At 39.3% G+C, this 19224-nt stretch overlaps 2 protein-coding genes across 2 annotated transcripts; both read right to left on the minus strand.

Annotated features, from left to right (window-relative positions):
* Window positions 1-434: 434 nt before the first annotated feature.
* On the minus strand, window positions 435-901 carry LOC132786007 (protein enhancer of rudimentary-like). Its single transcript, XM_060792368.1, has one exon. The coding sequence runs from the start codon at window positions 806-808 to the stop codon at window positions 500-502; it is 309 nt and encodes a 102-aa protein (XP_060648351.1). The 5' UTR covers window positions 809-901; the 3' UTR covers window positions 435-499.
* An 8313-nt stretch (window positions 902-9214) lies between these two features.
* On the minus strand, window positions 9215-18699 carry LOC132787000 (homeotic protein empty spiracles). Its single transcript, XM_060793830.1, has 3 exons — window positions 17187-18699; window positions 10329-10486; window positions 9215-9904 (listed from the first exon to the last, which is right to left on the minus strand). Exons 1-3 carry the CDS (start codon window positions 18085-18087, stop codon window positions 9380-9382), a joined length of 1584 nt encoding a protein of 527 aa, XP_060649813.1. The 5' UTR covers window positions 18088-18699; the 3' UTR covers window positions 9215-9379.
* Window positions 18700-19224: the final 525 nt, after the last annotated feature.

Raw genomic sequence — 19224 nt, forward strand, 5'->3', positions numbered from 1 at the left:
TTTGCAAGCAGTTAAAAGGAACTGACTGCAATCCGATGTGATGTGATTGCTTTCGCGAATTTCAGCACGGATAAAACTTTGCCCCAACGACTTGGATTCATGTTCTCTGTTTTATTGCTCTTGTTCTTGCTTTTGCTTTATTTCTTACCAACTCTTGTTGTCCAGCATCAGCAGCAGCAGCAGCAGCAATAAAGAGCTCATTTGTATTAAATAGCATATATCACATTAAATAGTTTAGCTTCCCGCAAGTCTTTACTTACTTGACTTTTGGAATTTTAAATGAGAACATAAATTAAATATCGTCTCAAAGACTAAGATAATTCATAATAACATACATTCTTAAATGTTTTACTTTCTTAAAACTTATCAGAGATGCTGAGAATATTTTTTCTTATTTCTAAAATATTATTTCAGAATTCAGTAAAAGTCTGAATTGTTTTATTCTTTTGTATTTATTTTTCGACATAACCATGTTTGTCAAATTATGTTTGCAGCTTATTTATGTGCTGTGTGCAGCTTCACGAAGTTGTAAATAGATGTGCTCCTTGATCCAAACTTTGTTGCGGGGAACATACGAGTTACTTCTCTTATCGTAGACCAAACAGCCAATGTCCGCAAGGGTGTCGAGAAAATCAAATAGTTCCCTGATGTCATACGTGATGATGGAGTAATACGGCTTGAGTTGCTTGAGATGCTCTTCATAGATCTTGCAGATACCATCGATACACTCACGAAGGCTTTCATAATCGCAAAATGTACGCGAAGTTACATGTTTTGCCGGCTGCACTAATAGTATTGTGTGACTCATATTTATTTATTTAGAAAAATAGAAAAACTTATTTTAAATTCGACGTGACAAATCTTACTGAGCTTTCAAATCAAATTGATATCTATAAAACAAAAATTGTAGCATTAATTTATATTTTCTTGCTCTATTTTCCAAAGCTTGTTGTGTTTTTATTAAAGTGATGTAATAAGTGTCGCATCACTTTTCAAATGAAGCAAATATTGCATACTTTTGGGAATTGTCAATACACTTCCTTTATCCTTTGTTACATATGAATGACTTACCTACGAATTTTATTTGAAATACAAAAAAAACGTTGAGAAGAAAGTTTAAATTGAAGTGGATAAGATAAAGAGATAAGATAAAGATAAGATAAAGCTGAAAATGATAATGGAATTGATTTTCATAATAATATACTTATATAGTCATATATTAAACTGATAGGGTTAGGGTTCAAATTTGAAACTACTTTGCGTATACGTTACAAGAATAGTGACATAAGGATTAGTTTATTTACATAGCTTAACTATATATAATATAATGATTTCAGAAATGCCTGCTTGAGATGTATTTTGTTGGAATTAAAATATAAATTCATTGTAAGTACATAGATTGAAATTGTTCTTTCACAATAAGAAAAAAAGTTTAAATGTAAAGCTGTGTCACAAAACCTCTACAAATGAGTTTATTGGCTTCCAATTTGTCGGATACTCGGCATTTGAATTAACGTATTACTTATTTCTTTCTGAAGAGCTGGCACAAGTGTTTTGTTCATCGATTACTTTACCTATGAATATCGATAGCACGCTACTGCCAATGTTGGAAAATATTAATTATATTCTTGTCTATGTTATATTTAATAAATATAGTTAATAAACGAGTTTAATGGGTCGCCTAATGGAACGATGTGTGTGTTTGTGCTAATCTGAATTTAATTGTTGCTGTTCTTGGCCGCACATTAACACATGTCTATGCCGATCCCCAGAGCAAGTCCTGACCGTTCTTTGGGGTTCGTTCAATGTGTTTGGGTTAATAATTGTGCGCCAGCAGCGCAGCACGCCGCACAAACAAAATAAAAAGCATATGCACGAGAAGTGTAATCCCGTTTTTGGTGGCATGATACAACTGTTGACCAGACAACAGAACGCTGACTGCACTCCAGTGCGTGCAACATCGTTGGCTCTATGTCATTTTAATGGCCGGCGCTGCTGCCTCGGTTGCTGCTGCTGTTGCTGTTGCAAATGACCAATGGCGTTTAAACTGGTTGCCGCAGCTGTGCCCACTCAAAATGCGTGCAAATTGCACCACCAAAAGCCAAAGAGAGAGTGAGAGACGAGACAAGACGAGTCTTGCCTCCCGGTAGCTGTGCAAGCTGACAGTCGCAAGTTGGAGTCGAAGTGCAAGCTGAAGACGCCTGGCAGCTCGTTTCTTTTTGTTTTGTTTTGTTTTGTTTTGTGGTGTAATTAATCATGCTGCATAAATATTAATGTGGCCAGCAGTTAATTAACCTTAGTTTATTTGTGTTTGGCCACATAGAACAACTAGTTAATACAAGCCGGTTCACACCTTGCCAAATGAAAAACTCAAACCCCCAAAATGCGCTAATGAATGTCCCATTGTGCCAGCTGCTGTTTTATTTGTTGTTGCTGTTGTGTGATTTGAGCTCGACAATGGCATTCATTTGGCCAGGTGCATTACCTGTAGCGTCGACAGTACTTCGCATTGGCTTTATTGGGAACACGACCCCATAATTTGGCTGATTGTCAGCCACAAGTCGACAGACGACTGTCGACAGTCAAACAGTCAGCAAACAGTCAGCAAACGACTGTCGACTATTCAGTTGCCTGTTGCTGCACCCACTAATTATTTTAAAGTAGTTGGCCAACGCGACGTCGCTTTACAACTTTTACCTAGATTTATTGACTATGTTTTTGGCAAAGTTTTTTCGAGCGATTCGAGCCACGTTGCCACGCCCACGCGCCTTTTACAAACCGCCTACCGTTGTTCGGCAACATCAGCACTTTTGACGGCGACAAAGCGAAATGGCTTTTAAATTGAGCCTCACCGCATGTTCCAGTCCAGCAAGGGGGGCGTAACCAGCGCCCACATCACAACAACAAAGTTTTTGCCAGAGTATTGGTGTGCTTGGTTATTGATTTCGTCGGTCGGGGGAGTAAACTATGTGGCTCCTTGTGGGCAACCAGGACAAAAGGTTAATTGGCTAATTGATCGAACAGCTTGTTCAGCTGCGGCGAACTTGAACTTTCGAATGGGTAAAGTGAATGAGTGCTGGAAACCTTGGGAAATGCCATGGAAACGAAATAGTCCCTTGTGAATTTAGATAGTCGGTGAAATAACGTTTGTTTTAGTCTCTTGTGAATTTAGACAGTCGGTGAAATAACGTTTGTTTTAGTTAGCTTTTTTCAGCTTTCAATTTACTGAATTTATTTAGTTCATTGAAGCATTATCTCTATATTATTCTAATTCAAATTAATATTTAACTTAAAACTTTGCTTTCTTTTCTTTAGTTTATCAAGAGAATGTATGAATTTTTCTAAAAAAATAAAGTTATTTGTCTATCAATTTTTTAATTTCGTTTCAGCGTTTTCAATTTTCCAACAGAATATATATATTTCTCTGGAACATTGCTTGCATATTTACAATTAAAACTTAAGAAAATTTTACCTTTCTACCACTGTTAGATTCTCAACAAACTTTTCTGAAAATTTTGTCAAAAATGGTTGTTGAAATTAAAATATTTAAAGGGTTGAGTAACTCATTGAAATATCGATAAGTTTGTCTTGCTTTACCCTTAAATTTTATTATAGCAATCATATAATACTCTGAAAAATTACCATCATGGAAAGGTATATAAAAAGTAATAAAATTGTAAATAGACTATATACTAGTTTTACTTCTTATCAGCTTTACCAATTAAAGTTATATTATTTATATTGATATATTTCATACTTAAAGTAACTCTGAAAAATAACCATATTTTTACATTCTTTTCAGCTTTAAGTTAAGAATTTATATGCTTTCCTTTTCGTCAGCATAATCTAATAAATTGCCTTCATTATTAATTGCTTGCATTTTGTTGCTTTTGTTAATGTCTAACTCGCATGGCATTAGCTGCAAACACAATTTGATCCAGTTACACAACCCGATCTCATCATCATCATCATTATTACTCAAGGGGGAAAGGTAGAAAAGTTTTCAATTTAGTTCAAATTATAATTGATAAGCGAAAATGCCACTCCCTGGACTGCATCAATTTGAGGGCATCACATTAAGTATCCGTCAGTGTCGAGTTGAGTTGAGTTGAGCTGAGTTGAGTTGAGGTGCACACCCATTTGGGATCATCATCAGTTTCGGTTTCGGTTTCGGTTTGGGTTTTGGCTTTGGCATTTGCTCTATTGGCCCCGATGGAGACCACCCCTGACCTGTTGGCAGCGCAAGCAAAACTCATTTAGCGAGACCGGCGCCCAATTTCTTGAAGGCGCCTTTTAATATAAATTGGCTGCCATTTGTCTTGTGTCATTAATTTATAAATAAATACATACATATACATATATTGTATGTATAACTAAGGCAGATCCAACAAAAGCTCATCGCTGGCCACTCACCATAACCATTACTATATATCCATAACCACGAGCACTCGCCGCCTTGCGTGCGCTTTGTGGGCGTGGCTGGATATACGCCAAATGAGCGCTCATTAATTTTCAGAAAATTAGTTTTCAAATAAACCAAAAGACATTAAATTAAATTTGTTGTTGGGTCGTTTTTTAATATTATTGTTGTTATTGCACATTTGCCGCGTTGGCGTGCTTAAATTTTTGCGGCTAATTAATGTGAATTTTCACGAGATGTCGAGCAAATGCACTCGCCTTAAAACAATTTTCCACACGAGCTGTAAGTGCTTATATTAACCAAAAAATCCCCGTAAACATTTATAATTATTATAATTTATGAAAACCTGAGTCTAATCGAATTACTAAAGCAATTAAACAAAACAATTATCTCTTATTTGTTGCGACAATAAATGAATTGACATCTAAAAGCATTCAACTCTTCTCAATTTGTTGCAGTTAATTAAGCAATTAATTTAAAAGACAATTAAATAAAAATAGATCTGGGAAGCACCAGTAATGAAAATGTCAATCAAGCTTCAGAAAACAACGACAGCAATCAATAATTTATTGAGTACTCAATGAACTATAATATATAAGTATTTAAAGCTTTTGGTGCTTCACAAGTTTACTAACAAATTTTATGATTTTAGAAAGTTCTAGGCAATAGAATTTTTGAGTAATACTTCTTAATTCATTAATGAAGGGTGATTTTACAAATATTTTATATAGAAAAATAGTTAAAGTTTTTGTATAATATCTCTATAAATTATAAAGAAAATGTCTAGATTTTATGCTAGTAGAAATTTCAACTAATTTTTAGAAAACTGCATTTTGTTATGAAAAGCGTCATTAAATTGCAATTAATTGTGCATTCTTTCTGTAGAAGTTCAGCTTGCAATTCGAACTCAGGCGATTAAAAGTCCATTAAAATCCTGCGGTCTTCTTCACGTTCGCTGTTGTTCAGACACTTAAGAATTGACCATTTGACTTCTCAATGCCGATCGCATTCCATTACGTAGCTTTCACCTTTCGAACACTTCGGTTGGAATTGTGTATTATTTATGGCTGCTGCAAATTAACTTTTCCTCTTGGCTGTCATGGAATCCAATTTGCCAATTGACGCCTCGTCCTAGGCATGGGCATTTTGGGCTTGACTGCGACCCAAAAGTAGTTAAAACTGGCGCGTCTTGCAGGCGCTCGGCTCATTTCAATTGAATTTATGTGCCGACAAGAGGCGCCACAAGAGTGCAACTTTGCCCGTTGGCTCGCATACATAGGTGCCAAGACCAGAGTCTGTTTCTGTCTGATTTATGGCTCAAACGGTGTTTGGTCTATGCACTGCTGCAGTCAAAGTCTGTGCCAAAGAAAATGCAATGAAAAGTCTATTTTATAATACTTACTTTGCAAAAACCTGTGCTGATTATGGCATTGCTTATTAATCGACCGCCCACGTTGTTTGGCTGTGCTAATAAAATGCGCCAAATGAAGTTTAAACTGCAATTCCGTTTCCATTTGGCTGCCTCAGTTGGTCGATGTTATTCGCTGCCACCTCTTGCCATACAAATGGCCGCTAAATAGCAAAAGTCAACAACAAAACAACAAACAACAAAACAAAACTGAGACGCCTACGCTGTCGCCGGCACGTCCGCTGCACTGCACCATGTGTCAGGCCATCACCCCCGTCGAATCCGTCCTCAATTCCGCTTCTCTTCTTGCCGTTTGCTGTTGTCAAATTTGCGCTGCTTGCTGCACTAATGACGCCCTTAATATGCTTCAAGTGCCTGGGCAGAGGCTTTTACCCATTCGATTACCGACTTGGCTGAAAGCCATTTCCCTTCCCTCCCCCCGCTTTCGCAAATTTGTTTTCAAAGTCATCACCGTTGTTGTAGACACGCCAAAATCAAACGAAATACTTTGCCGCAGTCGCAAGTCATGCAGGCAAATTGTTGGCTAATAGCTAGCAAGAAGCTTCGGAGCAACTGTTTCATATTAAAGAAATAGATGATTAGCAGAAAAGATTGAAAGAAATCAGTCAGTTTGAATTACTATTTGTCAACATTCATACTTAGATTAAAAGCTCTTTCAAATTCGATAAATTTCTTTTTATCTTCATCGAATTCTTCCTCCTTACGGCAGCCAATTCATCCATCCCCCTTGAGCAGACTGTATTGAAAACACTGGGGACCAAATTGAAGGCCGTGGCGCACAGGTCAAAAAGAGTGTAATCTTAATCAACAACAACAGATACGACGATAATCAAAAATAATTAAGAAAGCTACAATCGAGTGTTCTTTGCTTTGAGATACCCGCTACCAATTTTGCATAAAACCATATTCTAAATATATCCCAAATCGATGTACTGAAGAAATCTAAAATATACCGCAGGCTTCCTTTAGTTTCACAATATACCATAGAAAACAATAATATGTAAATATATAGAAAAAATAATATTAAATAGTAAACAAAGTTGTAAAATAATCGTGAAATTGCTGGCTTAGTAAACGGTGTATTCTATGTTTTATGCTATATCTGCATATTAAATGTACTTTTGCCAGTATATTTTTAGTATATTCTTGGCTTTGATCATGAATAATGAGTGTAATTTGAAAATTTGGTATGATTTGTATTCTATCTATTATTTACATTAATTTCAAGTTGTTGTAAACTGAAATAGCATAATTTAATGCAAAAACTATGAAAACATGTTTGGATAAAATACAAATTTTTTGCTGTCGTTTGGGATTATTAAATGGTATATTTTAAATTCTATAATATATCTGCATACCAAATCTATTTCATACCAGTATATTAAAGAATATTGTGGTATTTCAAATTTTGTTTAAATTTAACGATTATATTTCCTTATTTATTTTTAATTTTCTCTACATTTTTGAATTTTATTTTTCAGCACTTTAATTTGCTTATCTTATTTGTAACTTCGGAAGAGATATATTTAAATGTATGTAGTGCTGGTTAACGGCAATAAAAACAAACTGTTGACCCTATTGTCAGAATATGTCTGTTATTCGGCTTGTAGGTAAGCAGTTTGCCTTTAACAAACTACTCGCTAACTGTCGTGACTCTGCAGAGGATATGTACTTGTATATACATATATACGGTATACAAGTATATTGTAATACATGTTTCCCCTTTTGTGCAGTGGAAGCCACCTGCCAGTAGACAACTTCATTGTCTGCGCCTAAACGTTCATAAATTTCGTCAGCAACTAGCAACTAGCCAACCCACACATTGGGCCATTGAAACACCTCGCTCACAGATATCCTCCACCCATTCCCAGTTCTAATAGCAATTAAGTAATTCTCACATCGTTTATGCAAAATACGAGAATTTCCCCCGCTCTCTCTACTCTCGAGTACTTCACTCCTTTTGCCGTTCTAGTGCTTGCTCGCGTGCAACCTCAACACCCTTTGCTTGTACTCAAGTGGCCCATAAATTGTTGGCCAAGTTTCTACGGTATACGCCCACTTTTCGTTGCGCTGCTTTGACAACGGCAATTACCTTGAACTTTCGTCTGGTTCGGTCGGTCGGTTTGGGGGATTCAGTGGAAGACAATTTGCCATATCAAAAACGAAATTTATTTATATTGTACTTTGAGTTAGCTGCCGGGCACGAGTCACTCCGGCAGTTGCACTTACTATATCTCTTATTCCCTCTTCCTCTAGCATGCTGTCTGTCTGTCTGTCCGTCCGTCTGACTGTCTGTCTTTTTGCCGGTTTTGTCAGTTTAATTTTTTGGTTTATTTCACGTTTCAGTTTAAATGACGCCAAATTGCTGGGCCATTAGCCGGTTGCTCCATATGCATATTGCGCCAAGGAAAATGGCGCCCCTGGGGCCATTACCTCGATGCTTATTTATATATAGTAGTAAATAATTTTTATAGTCAATCGTTTGCATTTTAATATCAATTTGGCATGGCTCACTACATTTCGTTCGCTTCGGAGGTTTTTTGTTTTGTATTTTGTGCCGCGACGACTTTCGGTCTTCTGGGCATCCAATCAATTCGATGTACGGTTATTGACTGACGTTTATTTTCTGGCCGCTTTATGAGACCGAAATTCGGAATTCGTAATTTGTAATTCGCAATTGTTGTTGATTGCATTTTTACTGTCAACGTTTAGCACACAACGTGCTTAGGTTTTGTTTAGCTAGGGGAATCGATCAACAACAACTCAATAAAGAAGGGCCCTTGTTAGCATTCTAGCAGTCATGGAATGTTGCACGTAAATTGAGTGATGTGTTTGATGGCAGTTGATCGATAATGATATATAGTATGTGCTATATGTGATTGCTAACTGCCATGCTCGCTGCATGTCTATGAGTTCGATTAATTTAATTTGATATTCATAAGCTCTTTAATGAGAATTCTTGATTGCAAGAAAATATATTAATGAATTTTCGTTTTCCTAAAATATTATTTTGCTTAGATGACAATATGTCCAGTGTGTTCGACTGTGATATACTCTGTACTCATTTTCAATAAAACCATACTCTAAAAAATATACCACAAATATACTAAAATATACCTCTGTCTATATATGGTAAATCCATATTTATATACCATAGAGTATACCAAATTTTTAGCCATAGCAACTGATAGTAACTCTTTCTTAAATAATATCTAAAGTTTTAACTGATCGCAACCAAATTTTTAGGAACGCAGTAGTTACATATTATTGTATCATATGTACCATAAATCACTATAATAGCTTCAAAATTAGTATTTCCTATTTCATTCCCACCGAAATAATTTCCATCTCAACATTTAGCACAAAGTTTGAATGGTTTAATTGCATGCGCAGTCGCATCTTAAGTATCATCGTTAATTAATGTATTAAATTAATTTATACACTTTAAAATAATTAATTTACAAACGAAAGGAACACAAAGTAGCTGACACTTTAGCGTCATTCAATATCAACTGCAACTTCATTGAGTATTACTGCTTTTCCTCCCTCTCCCGCTCTCTCTCACGTTCCCGTTGACGCTCTCGCTCCTTCTCGAGCAGATAGATTTGCTGCTGTTGCATGAAATGTTGCTGCTGCTGTTGATGTTGCTGCTGCAAGTGATGCTGATGCTGCTGCAGCAGTTGATGTTGCTGCTGCGGTGTCAGCGCAGTTGCCTCTGTCTGCTGCTGCAGCAATTGCTGCTGATGATGGGCGAGTTGCTGCTGGAATTGCTCTCGCAGACGCTGATGCTCCTCGGCATCCATTTCACTGCCATAGTCATCCATATCGATCACCTCATCCTCGTCATCCTCCTCGATGTCATCCTCGTCCTCCACATCCGTCGAGCTGTGCTGAGAGCCATGCTCATGCTTGGCATCGTCGTCACCATCGCCGCTGCCACCGCCGCCGCCACCGCCGGAGGAGCTGCCCTTGTTGCTCTTGGCATCGCTGCTGTCGCCGCCCTCTTGTTGCATGCGCTTGTGCTTGGTGCGACGGTTCTGGAACCAGACTTTGACCTGTGGACGGAGGGGATGAGAAATACACAAAGCACAATAAACTTGAGTTGAGTTCATTTAAGTACAACCCTTTTTCTTTTTGGGGGGCGCAGCAACAAAGCGAGCAAGTCGTAAATAAATTTAACGAGTCTTTTAATTCTATTTGCCTGCCTCCCAGCTATGCACAGCGATCCGATCACCTCACCACACCCACCCCTCGTCATTGTGCTAATAACTTGGTAACTCCCGGCACTTGTCGGGCTAACGACCAGCTGACATGCAATCAGTTAACCGCCCTGCCCCCGGGGGTTGCTCTTGCTTGGCCAATTGGCCAAGGAATTTATTGAATTTGATGCGCATTAAGCGCGGCCATCGAAAGGGTTGCCACAAAGGGTGGCATGGAGGGATGGGGATGATGGGAGTCTCTCTCTTTCGGTGTGCTTACCTGCGTCTCTGTTAGACTGAGTCCTTGGGCCAGCTGCTTGCGCTCCGCACCCACCACATAATGATTGCCCTCAAAGGCGTGCTCCAGCTTGAGCAATTGCGTCGGCGAGAAGGCGGTGCGAACGCGCTTCGGTTTGCGAAACGGTTGCAGCAGGAAGTCTGAAAGGGTTGCAAAATGGGGCACAAAATACAAATATGTTACATCAGCGAAAGTATTTAGCGTGTACACAATATGAATATATATAATATATTTATTATTCTATTCCCAATTGCTATTTGGTCACTTCAGGCAGGTTCAACTTTTGGTTTGGGGATATTCAATTTGTGGCACGTTTTGTTTTATTATCAATTCGTTTGTAAGTGTCAAGAATACTTATACAATATATTCGCAGAGTATCTAGGGTGGTTTATATGATAAGTGTCAAGAATACTTGACTTGCAGCTACTTAATACCCAATTATAATAAAATATAGTGGTGGGTTATAATGTATTCGGATATATTACTGAGCGAGGGCATAGAGCTTTTTTCACCACGAATTGTTTTTCCGGCTCTGCAACTTAGTAGAAGGTTATTATCATTTTTTAATTAACATAACTGATTACACAAGAAATAATTACACTTGTATTTTAATAATTACATTGCCAATTTATTCTTCTTTAACGGTCTACTTTATTTATAAAGTGTTGTTCTACTTTAATGTTAAGTTTGTGGGGAATATTGAGTACTTTATTATTGTTACGAATTTAAAGAAATTTGAATAAATGAAAAAATCAGGAATGCAATAAAATAATTTAAATAAAAAGCGTGTTAATACATTTTTTATTATGTCCGATGTAATTTATTTTTTAAAAATAGTACGGCATTATTTTTAAAATACACCGAAATTGTATACCACAAAAATATTACAATATACCAAATTGTATATTTGGTATATTGATGTAGTTCTACATTCAAAATATACCTGATTGTCAGTCAAAGCAGCTAAGACTTTTAGTAAGTGGTCGCGACCAACACTTTCGAGGATCGTAAAGACTGTAGTTATTATTGAATGTACCAAAATTCGATTTGCTATTAGATTTTTGTCGATTAGCGAGGGTGGAAGTGTGCGTGGCAATTATTTGAAACAAACTTGATCTGTTTGCAAACTTAATAAGTGCTATCTCTGTCTCTGAGATCTTGGTGTACGGACGGACGGACATATGGACAGACGGACATGACTATATCGTCTCGGCTGTTGATGCTGATCAAGAATATATATCTTAAAGGGTCGAAGATGCCTTCTTCTGCCTGTTGCATACATTTCCTACCGACATAAATATATACTTCTACCCTATGAGTCGTGGGTATAAAAACGCCTTTACAAATTTAGGATTAGATAGATACTACAGAATTATTTATTTTCGATAATTAAAAAATTTAATGAGAGAAATTAGTAGGGAAAGCCGGAGTATCATATCAACTACCAAATGATTTATTCATATCAATTACAGTTCCAACAGCACCATTTATGCGACCAATTCACATTTCCATTGGTTGTCAACCAGCGATGAGTTTGCTCGAAATCATGCTGATGATTTTCCAGGCATGACGAAGCCAGTTTGGTATCGTTTTCTTGCTTTCTGGTTTAACACTGTTGTCATTAAGTGTTGAAAATTATTCAAATATGGCCGACTGTTCGCAATGGCCGTCCCACCGTGACGGACACATTTATGTATTTCTGTTTTTTTTTTTTGGTTTTGGCGCTATAATTTGGTAATTACTTGTTCACCCAATCACCCAACCACATGGCGGCGACTTTCACTTCGCACTCACAAAAATGGTGGTGGCTGTTGTCGACTGCTGTGGTGAGTGGCGATGGCGGTGATGGTGGCGGTGGAGCTGTTGCCAATTAGGCGACATGGACCTCAATTTGCAGCTTATGATTTCCGCGAATGCGAGGCGCTGAAAGATGCCGCACATTCTCGCCGGGCTGGGCCCCAGAAACTCATTACAAAACAATAAACAAATTTCCAGACATGGAGCAACAGCAGCAACAGAGAAAACAAAGGCCAATGGATCGTGCCGCTTCAGTCGGCGCTGTGTCTGCTGCCATGTCGCGCGGCATCGCTGATAAGCGAAACAATTGCGCAGAAGCCGCTGCAGCAGAGCCTGGCGGTGGATCTCGGGTCCTCTCTCTCTCTCTGTGCGAACGCCAAGTTGAACACTTTAGCGCGCCTAAATGTCGACAAAAGCCGCCAACGACGCCGCCTTCGATGGGTTTGCTTGCTGCGATGCTGCGCTACATGGCTGTGGCCCATTGTTCTACCTCGGCCCGTGGGGCACAACGTGATATTTTGACGTTTATCACGATTTCTGGAATGGTGAGCAGTTGCAGAGCAACTTCGTGGAGTTAGCAAATTTTCAATTGAGCCACAATTTGAATATTGATATGGTTATGGATATGAATACGCAGCAGCTCCACACGAGCTACCGTCTTAAGATGCGGCTGTGATTTTACGAAAAGGGGAGAGAGAATCAAGTAAGCGAAGCTATGCCATAATTATTATGATTAAATACTATTAAATTAGCTGCTTGCTGCCACCTGCTGCTGGGCACATTACAAAATCAATATTTATATAAAGAATTGAAAGGATAACAACAGAGAATATTTGGCTCGGGGCACAGGCCAGAAGCTAAGCCAACAAATAAACAGGATAAAGGCAGTTGCAGCTACTGAAATGTATATCGACTTTGTGTGTTTCTATCTTGTTAGCAAAATAACAACAGCAACAACAGCAACGACAACAGGATGGACAAACAACAAACGACAAAAGAACGCTGAACGTAGCTGGCGAACTTGTCAATTTGACACTTCATGAATGCAGCGACTGAGCTGTGCTGTGTGTATCTTTGTATCTGACAGATGCAGCCTCGCTGCTGCTCTTTTTTCTTTTTTTTTTTTCTTTGCTATGAACTTGACAAACAATTGCTACGCAGCAGCAGCAACAGCAGCAGCAGCCGTGATCCACTTTTTTGTACGCTGGCTGCAAACAACCGATTGCTTGACATTTGTTACATTTGACAGCTAACAACGCCGGCTACAAGATGCAACTGCCACAGTCAGTGGCACTGCCACTGCAACTGCCACTAACTGCGAGTGCGAGTGCCTATGTGCGGCTTATAATTGATAGTGCGCTCGCGCAGCTCACAATGGCCACTTAATTATTTTTTCATAGACTGTCCGCAGTCAGCGTTTCTCTCAATGAACTCGCGCTCGTTCGTTGAGTTGCTCGTTTTTTGCTTTCTCGTGTTTTTTTTTCATATATGGGGCATGGCACAAAGAAACCGCCGTGCGAAAATACGCGCAATTGACAATTAATTGATGTGTCCGCTTCTGCTGTTTCTTGTTGTTGTTGTAGTTGTTGTTGTTGCTGCTGCTCACACCCTTGTCAGCTGTCATTTATTTCTATATTGTTTCTTTTTGTAGTTTCGTATGATTGAAGTGCTGTTGCCTCAGTTTGCCATTTTCAGCTCCCTTCGATCTCTGATCGATCGTTGCGTTTTTTTTTTTGCCCAACTTATTATTTATCACTTATGTACAATTGTTTTCTTTTTTTTATGTGTTTTGTGTGTTTGTTATTTCACTTTTTTGATGGGCTACAGCTTAAGTTTTATGCTTCCATGATTTTTTCCATTAATTTATTGGCAATCGCTGCAGGAATTGCAATTACCCCGCAGGACATTGACTTCGATTTGAGTGACGAAATCAAATATTCTGTCAGTTTGTGCTCTTTATTATATTTTCGGGATAAAGCGAATTCGTTGTCACTTTGCGATGAATAAAAGATTTGATAATCATATTGATATTTCAACCATAGGATGCTTTACTAACTATATTTTCTTGTTAAAGAGGAACTTAACACCACAGACTTTCTATTTTTGTTATTTGATGTTTATATAGAAGACTTAAAAAATGTAATAACTGAAGTTAAGTAACGGAAAGTATCATTGAAAATTTAAAAATTGAATTCCGTAGTTATTTATAGTTCTTAATAATGCATAGTTGGATTGCTGTTAACTGCTTTCACCTGATGTTTAATTTGGGTTTGTTTAGTTCGTTTTTATGACCGCTTTCTAATACTCGTCAACACAACACAAATATTTAAATGATGTATTAAATCACTTATATACTTGTAAGTATTTTTTTCGCTATTAAAAATAATCTAAGATAGGTTTTTAAAAGAAAATTGTAAACTCTATATAAAACTAACACTTTACGGCGATCCATTAAAATGAAATAGGAAAAAGCAAATAAACCAACTAATTTATTGAACTTTTCAACGATATTGAAATACATTTCTTTTTAATTGCATACGTAAAACAATCTTTTTGTTATTATATTATATTACAATTAGGCAACTGTTCAGCTTAATATTGGGTTTTCAATGAAATTCCTCAACTTTAACTGGAATGAGCTAAACCGAACCGGTTCTGATCTCCAGCTTTCCATATGAAAAGGAGCAGCAACAGTTTGGGAGTCGAACATTTGGAACCAGTTCACCTGCTGGAACGACTCCAATTGAGCTGTCATCATCATTATCATTATGATCATTAACGTCCTACGCCTCACACCCTTCCACAACAATGATGAGCACGAGTTACAACACGAGTGAACGAGAAGCACTTACAATTAATGAAATCGTTATGCGAAACATTGACATTTCCATTTTCAGGTTCATAAATCAAGCGAAAATTACACCACTCAACTAACTATACGTAACAACAAAAACAACAACAAGGTACTCGTATTATAATGGAACATCATACAACATAATTAAGGCGTAACGAAGTCCGTTGAAAGCAGGTGAAAGGCGTGTGAGTGTGCCGAAAAAAAAAACCCAAAATACAACCGAAAATGTTAAAAAACAAAAACGAAAAAAATACAATTCTGGAAGTCGTGTACTTAACATGTGAGAAATGGCGTTGCATGAAAATTCAAATTGTAATTATGAGTGTAGAGCGAAAAAAGAACAGAGCGACCACAAAAAAAAAAAGTGGCATAAAAAGGTTAAATAATAATAAATGACAATGTTTTAAGGCGCACATGCGGCTGTCGGGATCATTCTGCTGCTGCTGCTGGATGGGAAAAACACGACAGTGTCAGAAATGGGAGCGGGAACAGGAATAGGAGCGAGAACAAGAACGCAAACGGGACTGGGAACGGGGATTGAAAAGAGGAATAGGAATGAAACTTGTGTGTGTGTTCGGTTTGTGCTCTGTTCAGCTTTGTTTGCTTGGATGCCCCAAAACCTCAATTAAAAACGCATTAACATTTCACTCGTTGCACTTTTTAGCCATGTCTGTGTGAGTGTGTGCGTGAGTATAAGTGTGTGTGTGTGTGTGTGTGATACACATTCACCGTAGGGGCTTTGCTCAGCGAGTGGCGCCGTCGCTTTCAAGCGCCATTAATTGGTAATTTTGAGTCTATTCAGAGACACACACACACACACCCATCACACACACGCACACATACAGTTGGCTGGGCATTTAGGTACGCTGCTTGACCTAACGATGTGTGTAATGTTGTTTAAACAATTTAATTAAAATGTAATTTGTTTGAAAATACTTATCAAAATGGGTTCGGTTTTGGGTTTGGTTCACTCTCTCTCTCTCTCTTTTCTCTGCCTTTTCCCCTGCTCCCCTTCTCAATGTTCTCCATCTACTCGAAATGGTCACGACAGTGATGATGATGATGATGATGATGATGATGTGCCTGATAGACGTCTAATTAACTTGTAATAAATGCTTGCAATTTGCTTATTTAACTTTAATTATAAGGTGCAGCAACAACAGCCACAATAACCACAACATACAGTCGCCATAAAGTGAATAACTGCGCCATTTGGACTTCTATACCTCTATTTACTTGTAATAGATCGTGCCAACTTTTTTAGTCTCCAGCAATTGCTGCATATTTATTTCCTTAATACGTATACGCCCAATTAAATATGTAGACTTTATGGCTGGCTTGGCTGAACAAATCACAGCGAAACAAACCTTGTTGTTGTGCATATTATAGTTATGGAATTCTATATAGAGTATGTCGTAAAATTGATTCAATATTTTTAATATTTTTATCACAGAACTTGCTCACTTAATTTATAGTATCTCTTATACTATTATTGTACGAATAAAAACTGGTAATAAAATATTATTGAGTGAATACAAAGTTTTTTAAAATGATTTCTTTGCTTAATCGACAGCAATTATTCTTAATTTGAAGATTTCCTTTGATCGTAATCTCGATTAGTCTATTCACACTTATTTTGTTTATATTTGTCAAATATTCAAAATTTTAATTTTAAATAATTTGGTTTTTTGTTTTATGTTTTTTTTGTCTAAACGGAAATTATATTAATCTCAAGAACCGGTTGGGGTATCAAGTGAGGACAATGGCCGCTTTAGATGGTGTTAAGTTTCGGAAGACGCACAGAAATACATAATTAAGCATTTCTGAAGGGGTTTTTGGGGTTCGGAACTGGTTTGCAGATTTCATTATGAGACTTAATTACATTCTGTATGGCATAATAATCGAACCACTTTACTTTTGCGGATCAACAGCACTATTAATAATCATGAGAAACGCAAAAATCAGAATGTGTAAAGCGATTATAATAATGGATCGACGGAATCACTTTAAATTCCATTTGGAACTAGTTCATTAAGACTCTTTAATTGAACTGATTTTTACTTTTGCGGATTAACGAAGTATTAAAAATTATGGTAAAATGAATAGTCAAAATTTACTAATGATTATAATAATGGTTTGATTGAACTTCCTTACAATATCTGAAGAACTAGTTCATAACGAATACTCACTGCCTGGAAAACGAGGAAAGATGCGTCCGTGACGACTGAGCAGCCAAGGATACAGCGGATAACTATCACGTATGAGATGAGGAGCCGCCACAAATGGATGATGACCATGGGGCGGAGGATGTCCCGGATGTGGACCACCTGGGAAAATACCCAATGGATGACCAGGTGGCAAATGTGGCGGTGGTGGGCCATGATGTGGCCCCGTTGGCACGGACGGAAGCTGAGGATGCTGTTGCTGTTGTTGCTGTTGCTGCTGATGATGATGATGATGCGCCAAGGCGGCGGCCATTTGGAACTGTGCGGCGAGGAATGGCGATGGGGGCGCCGCAGCTGTGGGACGAACTGGTGAAGGATTCGTGGGCGATGCGCTGTCCGAGGAGCGTGGCGCAGCAGCAAGTAAAGCTAAATTCTGTGGCGCTGGCAACGGCAGTGGACGTATTAGTCCAGGCAGCACAATGGGCGCCGTGGTGGCCACTGCAGCAGCGGTTGCTGGCGTTGGCGATGGAGAGCGACTGTTTGGCGGCGGCGGAGAACGCGAACGATCATCGAGGGAGGCGCGTCGCCGGCAATAAATGAAGCCGCGTGGTGTGCGCCTTTCGATGGGTGGCGATGTGGCTGCCACCCCAGGACTTTCCACGCGTGGCGGCGATGCAATGACACTGACACGCAGCGGCGGAGGCAGCAGCAGCGATGGTAGCTGCTTTTCTGGCGGTGCCGAAGTGGAGGAGGATTCCGCACCCACAATGGAGTCAATGCTAAAGGCCAGCTTGGGCTTGGCGGCGGCGGCGACGGACACGGCGGACGGTGCTGCGGACGCTGTTGTGGAGCTGACGGACACCACAAAAGGATTCGTCGGCGCCATCGGCAGCATGTTGAACGTCTGACGACCGCACGTGACCATTTGGAGAGCGTCGCTAATTGAATTGATGCCGCACAAGGGTCACACACACACACACACAAACAAATACACACCGCACACTGACAATTTGAGGGGTCGGTCAGTGGTCAGCGTTGAGTTTTGCACATGAATGGAGTTTGGAAGAGTTGAGTTTTTAATGCATCAACGATTGGCATCCGCCGTTGACATTGATAAACTGATGCGGGTTTTCAATAGCAATAGCAATAGCGATAGCGATAACGTTGCTGTCAATGGCGCTGCTTGAGCGTAGCCGTCGCGCTTCACGGGTCAATTGACAGCAACTGCAATAGAGACAGCGACTGCGTTGACAACGTCCGTCGATTGCGGTCGTCGCGTTGATGAGCACTGTCAACGCCATTAGCATTATGCGAGCGGCTAAAGGCGTCTAATTGCCGGGTTGCCCCCCAACTCTCTTGCTCTCTTTCGCTCACTCTCTTGCTGTTGTCTCTCTGCCTGTTGGGGGCGTCGGCAAAATTGTCTCGATTTTGGAGTCTCGCGAAAATGCGGTGAAAAAGTCGCGTGTGGCGGCTGCCGCTAAACGAACGCGCGCGAGTGTCAGACACAAAATCAGACACAAAAGCAAACTGGCTGTCGCTTCATTTTTTTCAGCTGCCTGACATTCCAACGGTGCTGCAGATTTGCCTTTGCACTCTGTTGTCGTCTCGCTTGCCCCCAATGCGCGTGGCGCATGCGCCAAAGCAGTGCAGATAAATATGTGAGTGAGACCTTTAAACCAGCTCCCAACTACAAGCTATATAAGCTCACGCTATGTATGGGTGAGTGAGTAAGTATAGGTGTGTGTGTGTATAGTAGCCACTCGTCAGGCTGGTTCACATTTGGCGCTCTCTCTCGCTCTCGCTCTCTTTGGCTTCGCTCTCTCCGCGGGGCAGCGCTTGGCCATTTTTCGCACCAGTTTATGACAGCGAAACAAACAATTTGCGCTAAACAAAACAGCATCATTAAAGCGTTTGTGGTTTTAGTGCCTAACTTGCTGCCTGCCAGAGGGAGCAACGATGGGGAGAAGTCGTATTGGAAAGTGGGCAGTCAGCACCGCATTGCACAGTGGTGAAAGAGTGTGCGAATGAGTGCGCAAAATGATATGATTTGAAAGTGTAGGGC

Source organism: Drosophila nasuta, chromosome 2R, assembly GCF_023558535.2.
Source record: "Drosophila nasuta strain 15112-1781.00 chromosome 2R, ASM2355853v1, whole genome shotgun sequence".
Classification (NCBI taxonomy): domain Eukaryota; kingdom Metazoa; phylum Arthropoda; class Insecta; order Diptera; family Drosophilidae; genus Drosophila; species Drosophila nasuta.

Bases quoted from the DNA above. Each gene is read 5' to 3' on its own strand.
- LOC132787000 (XM_060793830.1), bottom strand. From the start codon at position 18,087: ATGGTCACGTGCGGTCGTCAGACGTTCAACATGCTGCCGATGGCGCCG. The intron at 10,487-17,186 runs GTGAGTATTCGT...CAACCCTTTCAG, and splicing joins CTTTCCTCGTTTTCCAGGCA to ACTTCCTGCTGCAACCGTTT. The intron at 9,905-10,328 runs GTAAGCACACCG...CTCCGTCCACAG, and splicing joins TCAGTCTAACAGAGACGCAG to GTCAAAGTCTGGTTCCAGAA.
- LOC132786007 (XM_060792368.1), bottom strand. From the start codon at position 808: ATGAGTCACACAATACTATTAGTGCAGCCGGCAAAACATGTAACTTCG.